This window comes from Sturnira hondurensis, unplaced genomic scaffold, assembly GCF_014824575.4.
Source record: "Sturnira hondurensis isolate 20B ecotype Veracruz unplaced genomic scaffold, ASM1482457v3 Scaffold0016663, whole genome shotgun sequence".
Classification (NCBI taxonomy): domain Eukaryota; kingdom Metazoa; phylum Chordata; class Mammalia; order Chiroptera; family Phyllostomidae; genus Sturnira; species Sturnira hondurensis.
In genome coordinates this window covers 5,723,060-5,745,393 of record NW_028089294.1, presented here as the reverse complement: position 1 = coordinate 5,745,393, position 22,334 = coordinate 5,723,060, and the positions used below count along the sequence as shown (strand labels likewise).

At 38.9% G+C, this 22,334-nt stretch overlaps 1 protein-coding gene across 2 annotated transcripts in view; it reads left to right on the top strand.

The window, feature by feature from the left end:
* SRBD1 (S1 RNA binding domain 1) overlaps positions 1 to 22,334 on the top strand; it is a 181,021-nt gene that overhangs the window by 147,389 nt on the left and 11,298 nt on the right. The window contains exons 17-19 of one of the 2 annotated variants that reach the window (XM_037066637.1): positions 8,695 to 8,801; positions 9,526 to 9,702; positions 13,544 to 13,723. In XM_037066637.1, the coding sequence (XP_036922532.1) occupies positions 8,695 to 8,801; positions 9,526 to 9,702; positions 13,544 to 13,723 (464 nt within the window). Of the gene's footprint in view, positions 1 to 8,694; positions 8,802 to 9,525; positions 9,703 to 13,540; positions 13,724 to 22,334 lie in introns of both variants that reach the window. The other variant, XM_037066636.1, reaches the window with a different exon arrangement.

The following is a 22,334-nucleotide window of genomic DNA, read 5'->3' as shown; positions in this document are numbered from 1 at the left end:
AACTCTGCGCAGTCTCAGGAATCTCCGTGTAGCCTGCAACTTCCAGGCAGCACTTTTCTGCCTGGTCTTACACAGTCTTATTGTATGCCCTTGGTCTGTGCAGCTGAGTATTTAGCCAACTATTTAAGAGGTCCCATACACGTAGTTCCACTCTCCAAAGGTCCATTCTCTCTAGTATCTCACCTTTAGCTTCCAGTCACTTCAGCAGTCCTGAGCCCACAGCGACATCCCCAGCTCAGTAAGACTGCTGTATTCTGCTCGTGCACCATCCTGTGCCACAGCTGTGGGCGGTTGTGGGGCTCATCTTATGTGGTTCCTCTCTCTGGAATCAGTCCCATGCTACCAACTGTTGTCTAACATTTAAACTTAGATACTAAATATTTTGCCAGTGTTATAGTTGTTTACGGTGGGAAAAGTCCTCTGGTACCGACTACTCCATTGTAGCTAAAAGTAGAGATCTTGTTTCTTTCAAAAACATCTTTGACCACATGTTAAGGTGCCCGTGTGTCGTCCAAGCACAGAAAAGTTACTGGAACTGTGTGAGCTGAGTGGAGATTTCCGAGGTTATGCAGTGCCCGGGAACACAGGGATTCCGGCCAGCGTGGGGAGACCTCACTGAAACTGTGGGTGCTCCTCTGACACCTCCAGAAGATCATGTCTAGGGACGGGGACTACTCCAGCCCAGAGTCAGGATGGAAGGTTGGGTTTTTTAAATTAGTTTCCATTTGTCATGTGCAGAACAAAGAAGGCAGTCATTGTCCCAGGGGTCTTTGTGTCTAGTTGGCTTGAACAAATTGATTGAGGTTAAAAGGCACAAGTTAATGCAAACTGGGTGCCTAAATGTTGAGTTAGCAATAAAGAGGGTTTCAGCACACCTTCCGTACCCCTCCTCTTGGAGGAGGAGGTTTTACCAAGAGAATCGCTTCCAGTGTTGTTTTTTATCCTCTTATGACCACTGGCCGGATGTTGGTTCCAGGTCTGGAAAACCCCCTCCAGTGCTGAAAGACGAATGCCCTTTACCACCTTCGTCCCGGAGCCCCATGGGTACTCTGAGTTGCTCACTGTGCAGTATATACATTTAAAAATAAAACTGTTCTGCTAGTATAAAAAATACTTATTTAAAAGTGCGCTTATGAACAAATGTATTTCAAATCCGTTTTTCAAGAGTATTTGTCCCCTGACGTGTAAATGCCTATGATCCATTAGAGCTAGAACACAAAAGTTTTTAAAAATTAAATATAGTTCTTTTATGGTGCTGAACATTGCCTTAGCCTAAAAGGGAGTACATAAAGACCTCTTGTATACTGGATTTGAAGAACTGGGGGTGGGGCTATGCTTAAGCACACATACTCTGTTTTCTCAAATGTTTTCCATTCTTCTGTCAGTCCTGTCTTTCATGGGTCATGCAACACACACTCTCTTGGATGACTCCTTTAAATTGTCACATGTCAATCAAAGAAAAGTAGATGGAAGGTGAGGAAATAAGCTTGCATTATTTGAAATTAGCTTTCCCTGTGAAGCTTTTTTGCATCTTTAGTTTCTAACTGCATTTTGTATTTTGGCAATAGTAATAGACCGGAAGGGACACGAGTGAGTGATAATTGCTAAAGAAAATATTCCAGAATATTGCACCAGAAAACCACTTGGGAATGAAACTGAAGTTTAACATGGAATGTGGGACATGAAGTTTTGTTGCTGTTGCTATACTGCACAGACAATGTTTCATCTGGAAGGACTTTTTAAAAATCATTGTGAGATAATTTTAGTGCTTTAGAACAAAAAAGAGAAGAGCAGTTTGGATCAGCAATTCTTCAGAATTTTGTGGTAGAGGAACAATAAAAATGTGAATTCTGACCTCAAAAAAGCTGACTAGTATAAATGACTGTTTATATTTCTTTTTAAAAATCTCATAAATTTTAGGTAAAAAAGCAGTGGCCCAAACAATATTTTCTTGAATTCAAAACAGACTGTTTATACAATTCACATAACTTGCCCAAAAATTTGGAGTTAGGTAACATTTAAAAAACAGAACAATTCATTTTTCCTGGCATCAAGTCCTTGGCAATTAGCGCAGTCAGTCGTGGGGTCCTCTCGTCTCCTGTTCCGTGACTGCCAGCAGGGTGATGTGCCACATGTCGGCTTTCAGCAAGTATAAACTGAGCTTCTCGAAGACACGTAGTTCATACGCTTTTTCCTGTGCTTTCGACACTTAGCACAACTAGCATGGTGTCTGGTACATAATAGTTGCTTCGGAAATGTTTTCAGAATGCCAAAATCAATGCATCCGCCTTAATGTCAAAGACATAATTATGGGGACAATATTAAACTTTGTTTAGTATTGACTCCCCTAAACATACATGATTTTTACTTTTAGAAAATAATGTTAACTCTTTAGTACTTTCCTAAGCAAAAAGTTGGGGGAGAATATAGGCCAAATTTAGGATTATTGATGACAGCAATCCTTGCAGAAATATTTCTCACATGAGTGTAGCTACTACAGGAATTAAAAATATTTCAAATTAGAATGTTATCTTGGACTTCTATTCTTGCAAGGCATTTTGGTAAAATGTCTGTTCTACCTGACTTCATACTTTTTAATGACTTAATAGTTTAGGTTGTGTCAGGTTTATAATTTATTTGTGTCATTCCCCTCTGAATAAGTTTTTGGATTGAATACACACATATACCTTTTCACATATGTCTTACTGTTTCCTTAGAATAAATTCTGATATATATGAAGATGCTACTTGAAATCATATACATATTTGGTACAATTGTGAGGATTAGATTACATAATATTATAAAGTCTTATAATAATTCCTGGCAGTAAAATCTCCAGGGTTTTTGATAGTAGAGTTGTTAGTTGTTTTTATTGTTATCTTTCTACTAGACTTTGAACCCCCAGATAAAATGATTGGTTTAGTTAGAAGAACGTAAACGATCCCAACTCCAAGAAGTTTGAACAATAGGGAAATTTATTATTCTTTATTAAACAGTGGGAAATATTACAAGAAGGTCAGAGAAGGGTGGGTTTAGAACTGGTTGATACAGGATCTCAAGAATGTCGTGAAGTCTTCCCGTGTGTGCCATCTGCCATCCTCAGTGAGTCAGCTGTGTCCTCAGTCAGTCCTAGTCACATGGTTACAGTGCTCACCCTGGTTCCAGCTTGAAGGAAAAGAAGGCCAGCTCTTCACAGAGGTTTGTATGTAAGAGCAGTGAAGTCTTTCTGAAACTCCCACAGCCTTATACTTTTTATTTGCTGTATTGAAAAAATGGAATGGGACCACCATGATTGACTTGTGATTATGACGCACAGTAGAAAATACATTTCATACCATGACTATACCCATCACATAAATACTTGTGTATATGTATAGATCTCTTTATATAGTTAAACATAATTCAAAATAAAAGCTTCTGAAAATACCTATCCCTACTATCTGTGATGAAGCTAAATACTATTTTATTTATATTTAAATATAAGATTATTTAATCCTCAAGTACAAAAATTGGGAAAGATTTAATTTAACATAGATAGAAGCTCTTTGTGAATTTGTTGCAATCTAGAACACATGAGGCCAACAAGCACATACAGAAAGTGCACTATTAAGCCTGTTCTTTTAAATTTTGATCAAGTCAAGATTGAAAATCCTTTTTCACACAACTTGTTCATTTGAGTGGTGCAATAATCTTAACGCTAATTGATACAGACAAGAATTATCAGTGAATTGCAGACTCAAGGAAACAGGATTACACAAGTGCATGAGTCCCAGGACTTGGGGGTCACTGGGAACCGTCTGGAAAGCAGCCTAGCACAGAGTATGAAAAGATAAGTGAATGCGATGTGGGGCATGGGTTGGATTCTGCACTGAGAAGGAAATGCCATAAGTAGGGTTGAGACAGTTGATGAAATTTGTGTATGGGTTGTGCATTGGGTACTATTGTAACATCAGTGATAATTTTCTTGATTTTAATTATCATACAATGAATGGTTTGTAAAACAGTGTATTTGGAAATACACACTGAAGTATTTATATGAATGAGGAAATTTTTTATCACTCTTAAAAGTTTTTCTAAATTTGAGGAGATTGCAAAATCAAAAGTTTAAAAATGCCAAGAGATTGTTTTTCAACAGAAAAAAAACGTATCTGCTTCTTGAATTTATATGCACTAAATGCATAATATGTATGTCATGATATTTAATTTTTTTAATACACTGTTGGATTTGGTCTGCTAGTTTTTTTGTTGAGGATATTTGCTCCTACATTCATAAACAATATTGGTTTGTAGTTTTTGTGTGGTAGTTGTTCTTTCTTTTTTTTTGATATCTTTGACTGGCTTTGATACAGGGTTATAGTGGCCTCATAGAGTGAGTTAGGAACTGTTTCCTTCTCTTATTTTCTGGAAGAGTTTGAGAAGACTCAGTGTTAATTCTTTAAATGTTTGGTAGAATTTACCAATGAGGGTCTCTCATCCTAGACTTTTCTTTTTTGGAAGATTTTTGATTCCTGATTGAATCTCTTTACTTGTTATAGGTCTATCTATTCAGATATTCTTATTTCTTCTGGAGTCAGTTCTGATAGTTACTGCATTTCTAGGAATTTATTTATTTTTATTCTTCTGTGGTTTATTTAATTTAATTTACTTTAAATAATAATGCATTTTTAGATTGTGTAAAATATATCTGGTTCAGTTTTATGAGTTATATTTAAATTATACAAAGTAAGTTCTCCAATGAACAGACTTGCAAATCTGACCTAAAATTCATTTATCATGTTGATATTTTGAGTATTCTAGTCTCTTTATAATCTTACCAATACTTGGCATTCTTCATCTTTTTCATTTTAATCATTCTAGTATGGATGTTCCAAATGTTTTTGATTGATTTTTAATTTTGAAAGTTTTAGACTGACATTTAGTAAAACACAATTACCAGAAATACATCAGGGGTCTCTTGTTTTTGTTGTTATTGTGTATTTGCAAAATCCTTCTTAATGCCTTGTTTATTTTAAAGACTTAACAGATATTTTTTTCCCTTTAAAATATGACTCAAGTCAAGTTAAAGATTGCTGATTGGACAGTTTCCCTCAATTTAGTCTGTCATTATTAACATTTCCAAATCTGGTAGTTGAGCTTGCCTCAGTACTTTTTCTTCTTCAGTGTTTAAATTGATTTACCTTAAAGACAACTTATAGTAACTCAGTTAAAATGTTAGAAATGCTAATAATTTGGAAAATGTTATACTCAACAACATTTCAGTGTATTTCTAAAAATACACTGAAAGTTTGTAACTAAACTTGGTTAAAGGAATCAGCATTTCTATCACCAAAAGGTGATCAACTTCTCATACCTTTTTTCTGATACTTTGCCTCATGACTCTGAAAAGTTGTTCTTTAAGCTCTCCATCAGTCAGTGGTCAAAACGACCATAATTTTTCAGAAAATCACGTGAGATACCAGCGAACAAAACACATGTTTTTTGTCTCATCTGGCTGCAGTATTCATCGCGCTGTTCATTGCACGTTAAGGACGTACGCAACATGCTCTATGCGGTCCTACTCTATTTCTTTCTTGATTTTTTGTGCTGGCGGCAAGCCACCAAATTAACTTTATGACCCACTAATTGGTCACAACCCTCAATTCGAAAACCACTGGTTGTAACCAGTCATTATCATCGGCTGGGACTGGGGCAGCTTCCCCCAAGCATATGGCCTCACAGAGGTGGGGTGGGTACACAAAAGACAGTCAGGCTTCTGTTTGGAAGGAAAAAATGGGGTTAGAGGCTAGAGGCGGGACAGACAACCAAGAGCGTCTGCTGCACGGACGGCTGCTCCTTTAGCTACAAGGCATCTCGTGTGCTTCGACGTACGTGGCGTTCTTCGTCTTTACTGTAATGGCTTCCAACCATTACTCTTAGTTTTTCCTGTTTGTTTAGGGTTTGGTCTCTTTCCTCAGACAGTTTTTCTTGTTGCTGTCATTGTCGTTGCTTCTACATTGTTATCTGTTCCTTACCTTCACTTTTTTCTTAAGTCCTTTTTTCATTTTGCTGCTTCTCATCTGTTTAAATAAAGAAAAGATTATCCTGCTCCTTAAAAAAAAAGACTTTCTGTTTTTAGGGAGAGGGGAAGGGAGGAAAAAATAGAGGGAGAGAAATATCTATGTGAGAAGCATCAGTCAGTTGCCTATCGTATGGGCCCCAACTGAGACTGAACCCACAACCCAGACATGTGCCCTGACCAGGAATCAAACCGGTGACCTGTCACTTTTCAGAGTGATGCCCAAACAACTGAGCAATAATACCATTCAGGGCTAGTCTGTCTTGCTGCTTAAAACCGGTAGTTCAAGTGATCAGATTCTCAGTATGGTCTTGGGTTTTTCTTTATGATCTTTTTCATGATCATGTTTGCTTATTAGATTTTTTAAATTACATTTAAATATTTTAGCTGTGGCCTGGATAGTTACCAAGTAGGTTTCCTGTGACATAAAAAGTACTACTGTACCCTTCAATCTTCAGAATGAAATGTGTGCTGTTACTAAGTGATAATAACATGGTCAATCACAATACCTAGGGGCCCTACTTACTATATTGTGTTTAAGATTATCAAACGTATCCTCTTTTCCTTAAGACATATGGAAAAGAGAATGATGCTGACTTCTACTTTCATATTGGGAAAACAACTAGAGGATCTTTAACTTTAGAACTATTAACGGCATCAAGTGCATTATGAACAATTCATTGTGGTAACCTGGCTTCAATCAGCCAACAAATATTTACTGTCAAACACTGTGTTCCATCACTTCCAAGATGCACATTTTCTTGCATCTTAACATCTTGGAAATCAGGATGCATCTTACATTCATTGGTTTCCTACCATTGCTGTTGGCCCTACGGCCAATCATGGTGTGTTTTCTGTATGAACTTGATTCTTAATCCTGAGACATGCCTTGAACTTCACTGTTTTAGTTGACAAACCATTTCACAATAAAACATTTAAGAAACTTGAAGGTAAGAATAGGATTTCTGTTGCTGCCCCAAATCTCTTCTCTTGATACTTTCTGCTAAAATTAAGATGGGATTACTATCAAAGTTTACAGAATGAACATCTAAAGCTTGAAAGAAAATCCCAGAGACTGTAGAATATAAAGCATGTCTGGAAAAGGTGCAGCCATTGTTAATTTAATGAGAATGGCTTGGGTGACATTGATGTAACCAGGCAGCCAAGGAGAGTGGACTGGAATAAGCTTACATGAACAATGACGACTTCACTGTACTAGTCAGGGGGGTGGTAGATGCTGTTGAGTGAGCGTGTGTACTGTGTGGCCGTCCCATTCAAAATAACTGAGCCAGAAGAACAATGAATCTGCATCAGATTTTGCATTAAGCTTGAACATTTCTCCCCAGAAACTCTGCAGATGATTCAGAAGTCAGCAGCTATGGGCCACTGGTGTTGGCAGCTTCATCATGACAAACATGCCTGCTCATGCATCCCAGCTCATGCAGAGGTTTTTGGAGCAACATCAAATCACCCAGACAATTCAGCCCTCCTAAAACCCAGATTTGGCTCCCTGAGAGTTCTGGCTTTTCTCAAAACTAAAATCACCTCTGAAAGGGAAAAGATTTCAAACTGTCATTGATTCAGGAAAATACAGCAGGGCAGCTGATGGCAATTGGGAGAACTGTGTGAGGTCCCAAGATGCCTACTTGGAAGGGGACTAAGACATCATTGTCCTACATACAGTGTTTCTTGTATCCTGTATCTTCTGAAATAAGTGTCTCTGTTTTTCATATTACATGGCCGTATACTATCAGGACAGACCTTGTCTTCTCTAAGAAATGCTACATTTCTTTTGCTAATGTAAAGGACAATTTTCTATTGAAAACTTCAACATCTATAACTCTGAGAAAAGAACTGATTCAGAAGAATGGAATGCTGAATATGAAGAAAACCTGAACCAGCTTAGATTATTTATATTTTCTTTTTTATCTTAGCACAATACACGATTTTAAAACTTTAAAAGAGCTCTTTTAATATTTAAAAATAAAAATTCAAATTAATGAGGAAACAATAATGGTGCTTCATATAAGCAATAGTATCTTCAATTTGATGAAACGTGAGTTTGATCTACTGTCAAAGTCATTGAGTATTAAAGTACTGCTTCCTAGTATGGTGTAAGCTTTCTTTTCTTAAGAAGAACTAAGGGAGTATACATGCAAGTGACGGTAACACTACAAGGCAGCGAGTAAATGGCAGAGACCAGTATTTCTCAGAACGTGCTCTGGGAACCAGCAGCGACAACATCACTGGGGAGTCTGTTAGAATGCAGGTTCCCAGCACATGCCCCGACCTACCGACTCATAAACTCTGCAGGTGGAGTCCCAGCAACCTGTGTTTTTAACAAGCCTTGCGGGTGGTTTTGATGGCAAGCCAAAGTTTGAGAACCATTGCGCTAAGCAGAATTTTGGAAAAGGGAGATACACCGGTTATGTTATAGTAGAGTGAAGTGTGTGAGCAGTTTAGAGTAAGAAAACACAGATTCCTTAAGTTCAGATTAATTATATCTGCTAACAGTGTATTTAAAGGAGTGATATACGTTACTATGCTGTATCTTAGCCAGCTATGTAGGCAAAATAATGGAATAGTCCAAGAATTTTGTTCTTTATTTTTTATTGATATTTGATTTTTGTCTTTTTAAGCACGATGTATCTCCGACTTTACTCAAGGCAACACTGGACAGTGTTGTAGAAGAATGTGTCAGCTTTGTGGGAGTGGACATTAACATTTGTTCAGAAGTTTTGTTAAGGTGAGACAAGAAATCTGTGGTTGAGGATCACAGAATCTTGAGTTGAACTGGCGATCTGGTTACAAGGGGGCACGTGTGTGAAGTTGTTAAGTGTAGGAAAATCTGTGAGTTCCTACCTTGCTTTAGGTAATCAATCAGAAGGGAAGACATTTAAGAAAAGAACTGTACCAATTCACATTATCATTTTTAATACTGCAAATCTAAAGCGAAGGGCATATGGTTACCATTGGGTGCATTAGCGTCACTAATAGAATTTAAACAAGGTTAACATGGCAAAGAGCTGTTTCCCACCACATGAGAGTAGATATTTTTCACTAGTTCAGTCTCTTGCATTCATCTGTCAAGCTTGGCGGTAACCAAAGGATGAATTCTGAGGGTTCAAGGTAATAAAAAAAATAGGGTAGTAAATGCAAGTGTGGCTGTTGTAACTTCTGCTCCTAACTCACCTTGTAAGCTAAACAGGAAATGGCAAACTTGCTACTTGGTTCAGAAATACAAAGATCGTGCATGGTGTAGGAATGCTGTGGGGAGCAGTCCTTGTCCTTGCACCAGTGGTAACCGGGGTAACAGTGTCTTTACAGTTCGAGATGTGTGACAGTATGTAATTGCAATTTTTTATGATACAAATGTTTTACATTATTGTCTTTTCAGATGAGAGCTTTCCTTTCAGTACTCTTGGAACTACTATATCTGCCAGATTTCTCATTTTTGTTTCTTTTTTAAGGCATATTGCAGGTCTCAATGCCAACCGAGCCAAGAATATTATTGAATGGCGAGAGAAAAATGGACCCTTCATCAACCGAGAACAGCTGAAGAAAGTGAAAGGACTGGGTCCGAAATCTTTCCAACAGTGTGCTGGCTTCATCAGGATTCACCAGGAGTATATTAGAAAACTCTGCAGGTGATCATTCGGGGAGACACTTTGGGTTCTGTCATCCTTCTCCTTTCTTGCCCTCACCCATCCAGCTCATTGGCCTAAATAACCAAGTGTCTGTTCATTTCGTCACTCAGCTTATTTTGACTATCTAATATTTGCTAGGCACTGGGACTCCAGCAGTGAACAAATCAACAAGCGCCCAGTTTTTATGGAATTAAATTTTAATATGTGAGACAGAGAATAAATAAACTAGTGAAATAAATAGATTTAGCTGTAGTAAGTGCTATAAAAATGAAAACAGTGACACTATCTTAGGGAGCGGTACCGCTGCTTTATATGTAATTCACTGAAAAGTTACTTGAGCCAAATTTTCAATGGAATTAGGGAGCCAGCCATGCACAGAAAAGTGAACAGATTGTACGCAGGGTCTAAGATGGGCCCAAAGTTGGTGTGTTCAGAAAGTGAAACCCAGGCCAGGCCACTGTGATTGGAGCACCCGCACCGGGAAGGAGTGTCGTGAGGCCAGTGACCAAGGGGACGTCGCAATGGCCAGTCCTGACTGATGGCTGTTCCCCCACACGGTTGGGCTTCCCCGTTCCCTCCTCACTAAAAACTGACCAAAGCATTATCAGTTCTGTTGATAAAGAACTAATGTTTGCTTTTTAATTCTATTAGCACAAAAGCAATTGGATAAACTTCTTAGCATCATTTATGAAAAAATAGCTTTTATGTATATGTTACTTTGGGCCTACCTGGTTCATTTATGTGTAATTTTTCTTTTGGCAAAATTATAAGAGGTAATATGGACAAATAATCTTTATTTTGGAAAAGACTAAGGGAAAACCAGCCCCACTGGATAATACATTCTAAAGCTATACACTAATTGAACAGAAATTTCTAATTTTTTTATGTAGAAATAGAACAGAATAAAGGTGATGTTTCAAACAGTGAGTAAAATGATTAATTATCAAATTACTGGTTTGATGACAGCTGGCAGGAATTGGTATGTGTGAGGGGAGCTGTAGTCCCACCTCACCTTGGACCCACCTAAGTTCCAGTTGGATCAGAGATTTCAGTGGAAAAAGTGAAACTGTAAAAGTACCAGAAGAAAACATGAGTGAATTATGCAGAACATTGGAGTGATGGAAGTTCTTACTAAGTATACCACAAAACCCAGAAGCCAGGAAAAAAAGATAAAATAATTACATGTTTCTTAGTTTATATGTTCTTTGAACACTTCGTTATAAAATTCAAACAGTAAAAAAAAAAAGAAAATGAAAAGTAAAGGATACCTCAACCTCTCACTTTAAAATACTTTCTTATATGAGGTCTGTCCAAAAGGTATACAACCATGTGATATGAAAAATAGAGACACTTATTGAAGAAGATACAAGATACAAGAAACAGTGTATATAGGACAATGATACCTCAATACCATTCAAACTACACACCTGGGAACCTCACACAGTTCTCCCATTTGCCATCAGCTACCCTATTGTATTTTCCTGAATCTCATCGATGGTCTGAAATCTCTTCCCTTTCAAAAGTGATTTTAGTTTTGTGAAAAGTCAGAAGTCACATAGTCACATGTTACAAAATCTGGGCTGTAGTGGGGCTGAGTGGGTGATTTTATGTTTTGCCAAAAAAAACTCTGCACAAGATGTGATACACAAGTGGACGCACTGTCATGATGAATCTGCCAATCACCAGTTGCCCGTAGTCACGGCCTTCTAAATCATCCAAATAGTTTCTGTGGAGGAATGTTCAAGCTTAACTTGAACATTCGTTGCTCTACTCAGTCAGTCATTTTGAATGCGATATCCACACAGTACACATGCTCACTCAGTGGCGTCTACCACCCCCACTGACTAGTACAGTGAAGTCGTCATAGGTCACACATGCACATTCCAGTTCACTCTTCTTGGCTGCCAGGCTACACTGATGTCACACAAACTGTTCTCATTATATTACCAATGGTTAGACTTTTTGCAGACAGACTTCATATATTACTTTCTAAAAATAAATTTTTACTTATACTACCCTTTATATATGTGTTTATTTTAAAATGCATGGAGAATGGATCATTCTATACAGCTACTTGAAACTTGCTTTATTTGTTTCAGTAATATATCTTGAATCTCCTTCTGAATATAGCATATGGGTTTATGTCATTTTTATAATGTCTGTATAGTGTTCAATTTATGGATGATCTATGATTTAATCAATATTCAGTTGGAAAACATCTGTTTTAAAACATACCATTTTGGAACTGATTATGAAGTGCTCAAAGATTAAGCGTCGTATCTTCTTTCTTCTTCTTTTTTAAAGATCTTATTTATTTATTTTTGTAGAGGAGGAGAGAGGGAGAGAAATATCAACATCAGTGTGTGGCTGCCTCTTATGCACCTCCAACTGGGGGCCTGGCCCGCAACCCAGGCATGTGCCCTGACTGGGAATCGAACCGGCAACCCTTTGGTTCATAGGCCAGCACTCAATCCACTGAGCCACACCAGCCAGGGCTGTCATATCTTCTTGATAGATCATACTTTTAGTCAGAATGGACTATTGCTATCTAACTGAGTATTTTTTGCTTTGAAGTCTGTTTTGTTTACTATCAGTGTTGCTCTGTTTGCCTTTTGAGAACATGCTCGGTGTGTTTTCTTTTTGGCATTTAATTTCTGTGACTCTTATAAACAAATAGATTTCATGGTTTTGCTGAATCACTTACTAATATATTCAAATTTATCTATGTTTGGACAAATATATATATGTTTGGACTGATACATTTGGACTTAATCTTCTGTCTTATATATTTTCTCTTTGTGCTTTCTCATTCTTTTCTTTTCATGCTGTCCATGGGATTTACCAGTTTTCTCTGTGCTTCTTTCCTTGTTCTTCCACCATATTTTTATCTCCCCTTGGTGATTTCCTGTTGTATATTTTTTATTTAAAGTTAATCTGGACTGACTTCTGATGTCTCCGTCCTCCTCCATGAGAAGTCGAGACCCTTTGGTCCCTCCCCAACCTCTGCCTTTCCTCCACCTCCCATGGTGAAAAGCCTGAGGAAAGTTTCAGGCTAGCCCTATTGGTGTGGCTCAATGGATTAAGTTTCAGGCTTTCTCCTTAATATATCTTGTTTTACATTATTCGTGAGAAATTATTTAACTTAGTATGTTTTTATGGCTTCTGCACTTATCATGGTTTCTTGTAGCACACATCATTTTTCTTGAACTTCTTTTTGCTGAAGTAGATACCCTTATGAAATTCTTTTCAGAAAGGGTATATTGTGTGGATTGTACTGTATTCTTACATGTCTGAAAACAGTTTTAATTTGCTCTATTTAAATGCTAGTTTGGCTAGGTATATGGCTCTGGATTCAAAATCATTTTCTCTTATAAAACTTTGAAGATATCGCACCACATCTTAATGTGTGTTGATGAGAAATTTGATGCTGGTCTGATTCTAGCTCCTTTCAAAGAAATATGTTTTGTTTCTTCTCTTGATTTATAAAATCATATTCTAAAGTTTCTCCACACTGTCAAACATGAGTCTTCTGTTTTGGGAAATCATCTTCTCCTTTCCTCCTCCTTATTTATTTCCCTCCACTTTTCTCTTTTTTCTTCTAGAATGTCAGTTGTAGAGGCTGAATGAATCAGTTAAGAATGTTTTTGGCTTTAAGTAACAACAATCCAATTAATAGTGTTTAAACAAATATGTGGTAATTTCTGTGAAGTTAGAATGGTTAGAGTCTTGTTACTGTTTGTGTGTGGCAGGAAAATAAGCACATTTTTAATGAGAGATCTCTTCTTTTCTATCCAACTTTACCGTCCCTCCCCCTGCCTCCTGGTTCAAATGTGTACAGTAGTCAGCAAACTGAATCTGCAGGCCCAAACCAGGGAGTTGCCGCGACACCTCCAGCAGGTGCTGAGGTCCCAAGTGAGAAGCCGGGCAAGAAGAAGAGCAAAACCGCAGCGAATGCCGTCCTGAAGCCAGATCCTTTGGACCAGACTTGTATTCACCCGGAATCATACGGCATAGCGACGAGGTAAGTCTAAGGCCCGCGTGAGAATTCTCCACGCCCAGTGTGTGAGTTCTCCACAGCAGATGGCCTTTGTTTTGGCAGAAGGGAGACTTTTAAATACATGACCATGTTTAACATGACAACATTTTTCAAAAGTTCCGCATTGCTGAGTTATGTGGCACATTATTTTATTTCAGTGAGGAATGAAACCATTATTCCTGGAGCAGTGTCAAGCCAATAAACCCTGGTACTAATGGTGAAGTATGAGTAATGGAAATTGCATGGCACTCTCCTGTTTGTTTTGGAAATTAACAAGACACAAATGACTAGCACCTGGCTTAAAGCTCCGGCTTATCTGAAGATAAAGCCCTTTTGAAAGTAAACAGCCAACTCTCAGATTTCTTAAGAAACACCCCCCTGCTTGGTTCTTACAGAGCCTAAGAGATGATGTACTTTTGAAGAGCATACATTAACCCAGAATGATCTGGGCAGGGAGTGGGTTTGAGTACAAGGGAGCAGTCATATAAGCATTAGAAGAAAAAACTTGAAATACCACATTTGTTTACTTCAGCACATTTTAATTAGTTCAAAACCAGTGACTCGTTACATAACTGGTTTAAGGCTTAGTGAGTTTTAAGTAGTGATGAGGTTGAAAATAGTGACTGTTTTAACTGTCAGTGATACTGAAGTGAAATTTTAAATTTCTTTTGAAATAATTGAGATTTTATTATTTGATCAATGTGATTGATTTCCTTTCATTTAAACACGTTTAAAAATTATAGGCTATATAGCACATTATAGAGAACTTAGAAAATAGAACAAGTAAAAAATATTTTATCAACATCTCAACAGTGATACTTATTTTTCTCCCAACATTCTCTTATGAATTTTAAATGTACACAAAAGTTTTTCACAATGAATTCCTACACCTAAATTTCATCATTAATATTTTACCATGCTGTTTTTCCACTTATCTATCCGTTTATCCATCAGTTCATCTTATTTGTTTGTATTTTAAAAGAAAATTATAGACATCAGTACACCTTCAACTAATATAGTTCAGCATGCGTATTATTAACTAAAATTATATCAATCTTAACAGTTTTTATTCCTTTTTTTTAAAGGATTTATTTATTTATTTTTAGAGGAGGGAAGGGGAAAGAGAGGGAGAGAAACATCAGTGTGAGAGAGAAACGTTGATTGGTTGCTTCTTGTCCATGCTCGGACTGGGGGCTGAACCGGTCACCGAGGCGTGTGCCCTGACTGGGAGGTGAACTGAGGATCATTAGGTTTGTGAGACAGCGTCCAGTCCACTGAACCACTCCAGTCAGAACAGTTTTTTCTTCTTTTGAGGTAAAATTTGCATAAAGTTTTAGTAAGTAAATACTTGTCTCTGTGTAGCTCATCACTCTAAAATGTTCCCTTATACGTCTTCCCAGTCACTGCCCCAGCCTCCAAGAGTGAAGCACATGTTCCGATTTTTCTCTGCCAAAGATTAGTTTGCTTCATCTAGAATTTCTTATAAATATTACCAAAAAGTTGTACTCTTTTGTGTGAGACTTCTTTAGTATAATGTTTAGAGATTTTTGTTCATGTTGTAACAGGTGTTAGTAGCTTGTTCCTTTTTATTGCTGAGTAATATGCCATTGTGTGAATATGTCACAGTTTATTCCCCCGGTGAAAGGAAATTTGCCTCCCTCCACTGTTTTACTCTTATGAGAAAAGCTGCTGTGAACATACTTGTCCGATGTTTTTGTTGTTATTGACATTTTTCCCATTTATCTTGGGAAAATACTTAGGACAGGATTTGCTGTGTCATAAGATGAATGAATGTTTAGTTTTCTTAGAAACTGCTAGAATTTATTCCAGTGTAGTTGTACTACTTTACACTTTCACCAGTAATGCTAAGAGTTCTGGTTACTTCCTATCTTTGTCATCATATCAGATGATTAGCCTTTTTACTTTTAGTTATCCTAAATGAGTGTGGGGTGGTATTTTTTTGTGTGGGTTTGGATCGGATTTCTTTGATGACATTGAACACTTTCGCATATGCTTGTTACCCATTTGTGTGTCTTCTTTTGTGAATTATCTCTTCATATCATGTAGCCATTTTCTAATTGAGTTGTTTTTCTTTTCATTGATTGAGTCTTAGGAATTTCATTGTATTGATTTGAGAGAGATGGAGATCAAGGAACGTGGATTTGTTGTTTGACTTGTTTATGCACGCACTGGTTGTTTCTTGTGTGTGCCCCGGCTGTGGATCAACCCCCAAAGTTGGTGTGTCATGATGAGGCTCGAACTGACTCACCTACCCGGCCAGGACTGGCTGTAGGAATTCTTATAATATTCTCTGGGCACTAATCCTTTTTGAATGTATGTTCCAAAAATATTTTGTCCTAGTTTGTGGCTTACCTCTTTATTTTCTTATTGGTGTCTATCAATGAGCAGAAGTTTTTAATTTTGATGGTGTCTAATTTATCAACTTTTTATAGTTACTGCTATCCCAAGTCCTGTGTAAAAACCGTTGCCTACCTTAAATCAGGCAATTACATGTTGTGTATGGATTGAAGTGTGGGTCAAGATTCATTTTCTTTCTTCATTATGAAAATTTAGTTATTCAAGCACCATGTTTGAAAAACAGCAACAAATCCTGCCTTTATCCACGGCTTCGGTCACTGTTGAGCATGGCAGTCGAAGTTTCTGGCCCTCTGTTCTGTGTCGCTGGTCTGTTTGTCAGTCGATTACTGTAACCGTATGATAAATTTGGAAGTCAGATAGTATGTCATTTAATTTTGTTCCTTTAAAATATTTCTCTGAATATACTAGATGATATGCATTTTCCTACACATTTTAGAATGAGCCTGTCAATTTACATTAGAAAACCAAAAAAAAATCTGGTGGATTTATGATTTGGGATTACATTGAGCGTGTAGGTGCATGTAGGGACAGTTGATGTTTTCTTAATATTTATTAAGTCTCTTTGATCATGAGCTTATTATGCCTTTTTATTTATTTAGGTGTTCTTTCATTTCTCTCCACAATGTTTTTTAGTTTTCATCATGCTCGTTTTTATTTTATGTTTTTCAACATTTTTTAAAATCGCTCTTAATATGTAAAAATATAATTAATCCTGACAGTAACTTTGTGTCCTGCACTCTTGCTAAATTTTCTCACTAGTTTTTTAAGTTGTCAGGAAATAGATAAAATCTTTTCTTCTTTTTTTTTTTATCTTCATGCTTTTAATTTCTTTGTCCTGTTTACTGCGGTGGTCAGGACCATGGGGCTGTGCTGAGTGGGAGGGGCGAGGGTGGGTATTGTCGCCATGTTCTTGGTCTTCTGACACACAGTCCTCATTGTTTTGGGAGTAAAAAAACAAAACTGGGGTTTCATAGTGATGATATTTTTAGTGTTGTTTGAGAAGGTGCCTCTCTGTTTGCTTTCTGACATAAGCACATTTTTTTTGTTTCTGAATATTCCTTTTTTAAAAGGGCTAAATCATGTGATTGAACTGTAATTTATTAATAGTGGTACTAGTAATAATCCTTATGGCGGATTCCTAGAAGTGAAATTTCTCTGCCAAAGGATTTGAAAGTTTGTGTGGCTCTTGATATGCATTGCCAAGGAGCATAGTGTTTTATAATGCCACCAGCAACATTCAAGCCTGACAGTCTTTAGTTTCTCCTGTCAGACAGGACTTGGCTGCCAGTTCTCATAAGTCAGTTTCTGCACGTGGAGCAGCAAAGCCCTGCCAGTGACTTCGCCCCACGCCGTGCCCTTTCGGGGGTTCCTTTGTCTCTCAGAAGCAGGTTACTTGTGCACTGTGTCTACTTTCTTTTTATTTTTTTACTATTTCTGTTGTTTACAAAGACTTTTTAAAAGTGTTATTTACATGTATGGATTCTCTATTACATTCTTTTCTATTATATGTTAAAGTAGTTTGTCCTTTGGGCTGAAATTGTTTCCTAGTTTACCTTTTCTTTCTGTCTATAATGCTATCATGTTTTTGAACTATAAATGTTTAATTTTTATGAAGGAAACCTATTCTTTTTCTTGCTTTTATGTAAATTGGTCTTAAGATCTCTGATCTCTAAGATTAATTCAGTGAGCCCCAGTTTTTTCATATTTTTATTGATTTTTTACTCCATGAGTTTTGTTGTTCATGATTTTATTCATCACTTAGAACATGCAAAGCCCTGTGGCAGGGCCAGACGGACATAAACATGAATCGAGGCAGTTTGTGCCCTCAAGGAGCCTTCCTGAGTCGGTAGGACTCACCTACCAATAACCCTAGCAGAGGTCGGTAGTTTGTCAGAGCTTTCTCAAGCCCAGTCATTCTTCAGAGGAGAAAGAGGTCACATCCAGAAAAGAGTATCTTACAAGGTTTCATGCAGGAGGTGGCGTTTGGGATAGGTCTTTGGGGCTTTCACCCAGTAGAAATTGAAAAAGAAATTTAAAGAGTTAGAGACAGGAAAATGTAGCTCAGGTCAGGTTTGAGGAGCAGTTAATAGTCCATTAAAAACAAAAATTCACTGAGTACTCCCTCATTGCCATGCACTATAGAAGCATCATCTTGTTTAAACCGGGCAGCAGTTCTTCTCTTTTTTTAATCTTCACCCGAGGATATATTTCATTGACTTTAGGACAGAGAGAGAGAGATCTTTCAGTTGCCTCCTCTACATGCCCCAAATGGGATCGAACTCACAACCTAGACATATGCCCTGACCAGGAATCAAGCCCACAGACTTTTGTTAAATGGGATGATGCCCCAACCAACTGAGTCACCTGGCCAGCAATCTACTGAGGTTGTTACTGTTCTTATTCCCACTTCTTTAAGTACAGTTCAGCATGCCAGCTGGGTGCAGTAAGTTACCTAACATAACTCAGCTGATGGAACCAGGATTCGATCCACATGTGTGGCACTCCATTGCCTGAGCTTTTAACTGGGTCAGTTAAAAGGCTATTTTAGAGCCAGATTTAAATGTAATCATAATGGTCTTTCAGACTAAGACTATCACACCCTTAAAGACAGTATGTGTTGAGCACAGAAAAGTAGCAAAAAGATTGTGACTTGTCTTGTGTGTGCCTCTTAAGGAAAAAAAAGAGAGAGAGAGAGAAAGAGTGAGAGAGAAACGAGTGCGCAGGATACGCCGGCTCTGAGTGTGGCTGCCATCACACGGCTGGCATTAGACTCTTTCCTCAGGAGGAAACACTGCCTCCTGCAGTAAAGGAAACTTTGCCTATTTATTTTATTAAAGGATCTATCTGTAGGAAATGAATTTTTCACTTAGAGTGTGTAGAATTTTATGCTGTTTTGCTGCAGATGTGATGTTTCCTGAATTTTGCACTAAAAAGAATTCCCTTTCATTATGCCTTTTAGAATGAGGGGTGTGCATTTCAAAATAAGCAGCTTGATAGTGATCGTACCGGGTACCTCTCCCCCTCAGGAGAGGAGTGGGATGTGGCGCAGGAATGGCACACTCGCCGTAGAGACGTGCCCATCTCCGCCAGGGGTGTTTTTAAGTGAGAGAGAGGTGGGGGGAGGGGAATAGGGCAAGATCTTTTAAAAAACGGAGTAAAAGAGTCAGTGTTCTAGAAGGCGAAGGGAACATGGGATGAAGAAACCCATCGCTGCAGATAGGTACACTTCAGCCGCCCCTCAGTGCCCTTTTGTTCTGAATCTCTTACTTGTTTCAGGGTCTTCTCACGTTCACCTGAGTACTTTACTAAGAAAATCCAAGGCTACGGTCCAGTCCCCTTTCGTAGACGGTCTCCATATCTTGACTCCCTCTGTCCCGTACTTCCTCAGCTGCCCTTCCATCTCATGATTCTGTGTGTCCCCCCCACCACCCCTCGCTTCTCACAGGCTGCCGAGGACATCACTGGACAAAGAATCAAAAGGACTTGGCCTTTCTCTCTTGACCCATAATGAATGGTTAATGGCACAACTGTCTTTTCATGAACTGAACCTAGAGTTGTCCTAGTCTCTCTGTGTCATTGCCAGGCCTCCATAAACTTGGGGAGGGGTAGGTAGGTGAGCAAGGTCCTGTAGCTTTGTAAAATTGTATGACTCGGATGACTCTTGTGTCCTCAGGGTCTCCACCACCTGCTCCTCTCATTGGGCCGGGCAAGACATGCTACTGTGGTGGCCCCCTCTCCGCTCCCCGAGAGCTAAAAGCAGCACCACCTGTTCTCCTCTTTCCCCCGGAACCTCCATCTCATTGTTCCTTCTTTTCATTGCCACACTTCTCAGAACACCTTGCCTTTAATCCTCGCTACTTGCCTCGTCCCAGTGCCTGACAGTTTTGCCTCTATCCTTGCCTCTATCCTTCCATACTTCTGAAATCACTCTTTCGACCAGCGATCTCCCGATTGTCAAAACCAGGGCCCTTTCCATCCTCCAGCCACTGACTCACTCTGCCACGTTTGACACCACAGCCTTCTGAGCTGCCAGGACTTTTGTTTCATACTCGATTTTCCCTGGCCCTCTACATGCAGACAGTCTTCAAGGTTTGTTTGTTTGTTTGTTCGTTCGTTTGTTTGCATTTGCTACCCTCTCCCCTTGCACTGGGAGGTCATATCCGCTCCCACGACTGCCTTGATCTGGCACTTCTCCTCTGGTAATTGTAGCCCTGCGTTTCAAGCTCTCCAGTCCAGGCCTTCCTCCTAAGCTCTAGCGCTCCCTTTCCATTCGCCTGAAAGAGGTTTTCTCATGAATATCTTTGCAACTCAAGCTCAGTATCTCTCAAAGCAAAACTTGTACCCTCCTTTTATCGCTTCCTTTGTAACTCCCTCTGCTCCACACATCAGGCCTTTTCACTAGCCCTACACAAAAACAAGACAGACCAAGAATCAAAAGGATTTCTCTCTCATCCCATAATGAGTGGTTAGTGACACGACTGTCTTTTCATTAACTGGGGCTGGAATTGACAGAATAACTCATCTATTCATCTGAAAATTTCATACCAGATTTGCTAGGCTGGTGGCAGTTACATTTAAGGTTGGCTGTGATTGTGGCCTGCAAGCTCCAGGAAGCGTCTTGTGAATCTGGTTTTCTCTTTCCTCAGCCCCTGACACAGACTGATACAGCAGTACTTGTTTAATGAAAGAATTAATGACAGAATTAGAAAATGGAAAGATGGCTACATTGAGGAACAGCGGGAAAGGGAACTACTCGGGAATTGACCATCTTAATTGTCAAGGAGCAAAATGAAATGTCTAGCTTTACTTCAAACTAAATATTTTTTCCGTAGTCTAAACTACGAGTTTAGACTTGTAGTTTAAGGCTGAGGAAGTTGTGTAAGCAGAATTGTTGATAGAACATCTAGATCATTCTTTCTGCTGGTGCCTGTCCCACATGCTGAGTGAGTAGTTGTTTCAGAATCCCTTGCGGATTGAAGGGATTTGGGGACCTCCCCACATTGAATCTCATGCCTCCATAGAGTATTGAGTTCAGAGCTCAGCCTTCCCAGATTTTACAGACTGCAAAACGGAGACAGACCATGAAAGGGGATTACTTACCATTTGCTGTCATCATCCAGGAATTGTCACGATGTCCTCATGTGTGAGTGATTTCATTGTTGGGTAATATGGGCCAGGAGTAAAATTGCTGCTTTGTTATGAGTAGAATGAAGCCCAGACATAATTTAGGGGTTGCTACGCCCCCGTGCCTCTTTGTTTTTGTCCCACCACTTTGGTTGATCGAGAGAGCCAAAAGCAAGTATCCGATTTCCCCTTTTCCTTGACTCAGGTGCCAGGGGGCGGTGCTCCGTGCTGCGTGTTATGCTGATTTGTACGTGTCACAGGGAGAGCTGGCGCGCTCCCAGAGAATCTGCTGCATTAAGAGTTTGATTCACTCCAGATAGTTAAGCTTGAAAGTTCTTATGTTCTTGATTCAACTTGAAAAATGCCAGGGAACTTAATGTCAAGACTGTCTCTTGGCACTCATTTTGATAAAGCATTAGCTAGTGTTTAATTGTTATTTCCATTACAGCCATTAGGGAGAAATTTTTAAAAGACCAGTTTCTAGAGTTGGTTAGCAGCCTGTGTAGCAGGAATGTGACACGCAATACCATTCCACCGGACGAGGCAAATGTATCAGCAAGGAACGGTCTGTGTCGGTATCTGCACTGTGATATTAGCACTGTGGTATTTCCTTTATTACTGATGATGAACCTGTTACTGATCCTTACAGCTAATGTTGAAAAGTATGTTTCCAGAGTGTGTAAACACCATTAATTTAGACGAGATCAGGCCCATCCAGGGAGGCATGGCCTTACATGAGAGCCGTTAATTTACAATACAGCTCGGGAAAGAAGTAATCACATAACTCAACAAAATAGTATACTTGGAGAGGTGGGGATCTTCTGTACAAAAACCAAGCAGTGTTCATTCTTAATATATAAAAACTTGTGTTAGTTTTTTAAGACCAAAAGTTGGTCAAAGGAAGCCCTGGCTGCTGTAGCTCAGTGGATTGAGTTCGGGCTGTGAACCAAAGGGTCGCCAGGTCGATTCCCAGTCAGGGCACATGCCCGGGTTGTGGGCCAGTTCCCAGTGGGGGGCCATATGAGAGGCAACCACACATTGATGTTTCTCGCCCTCTCTTTCTCCCTTCCTTCCCCTCTCACTAAGTGAATAA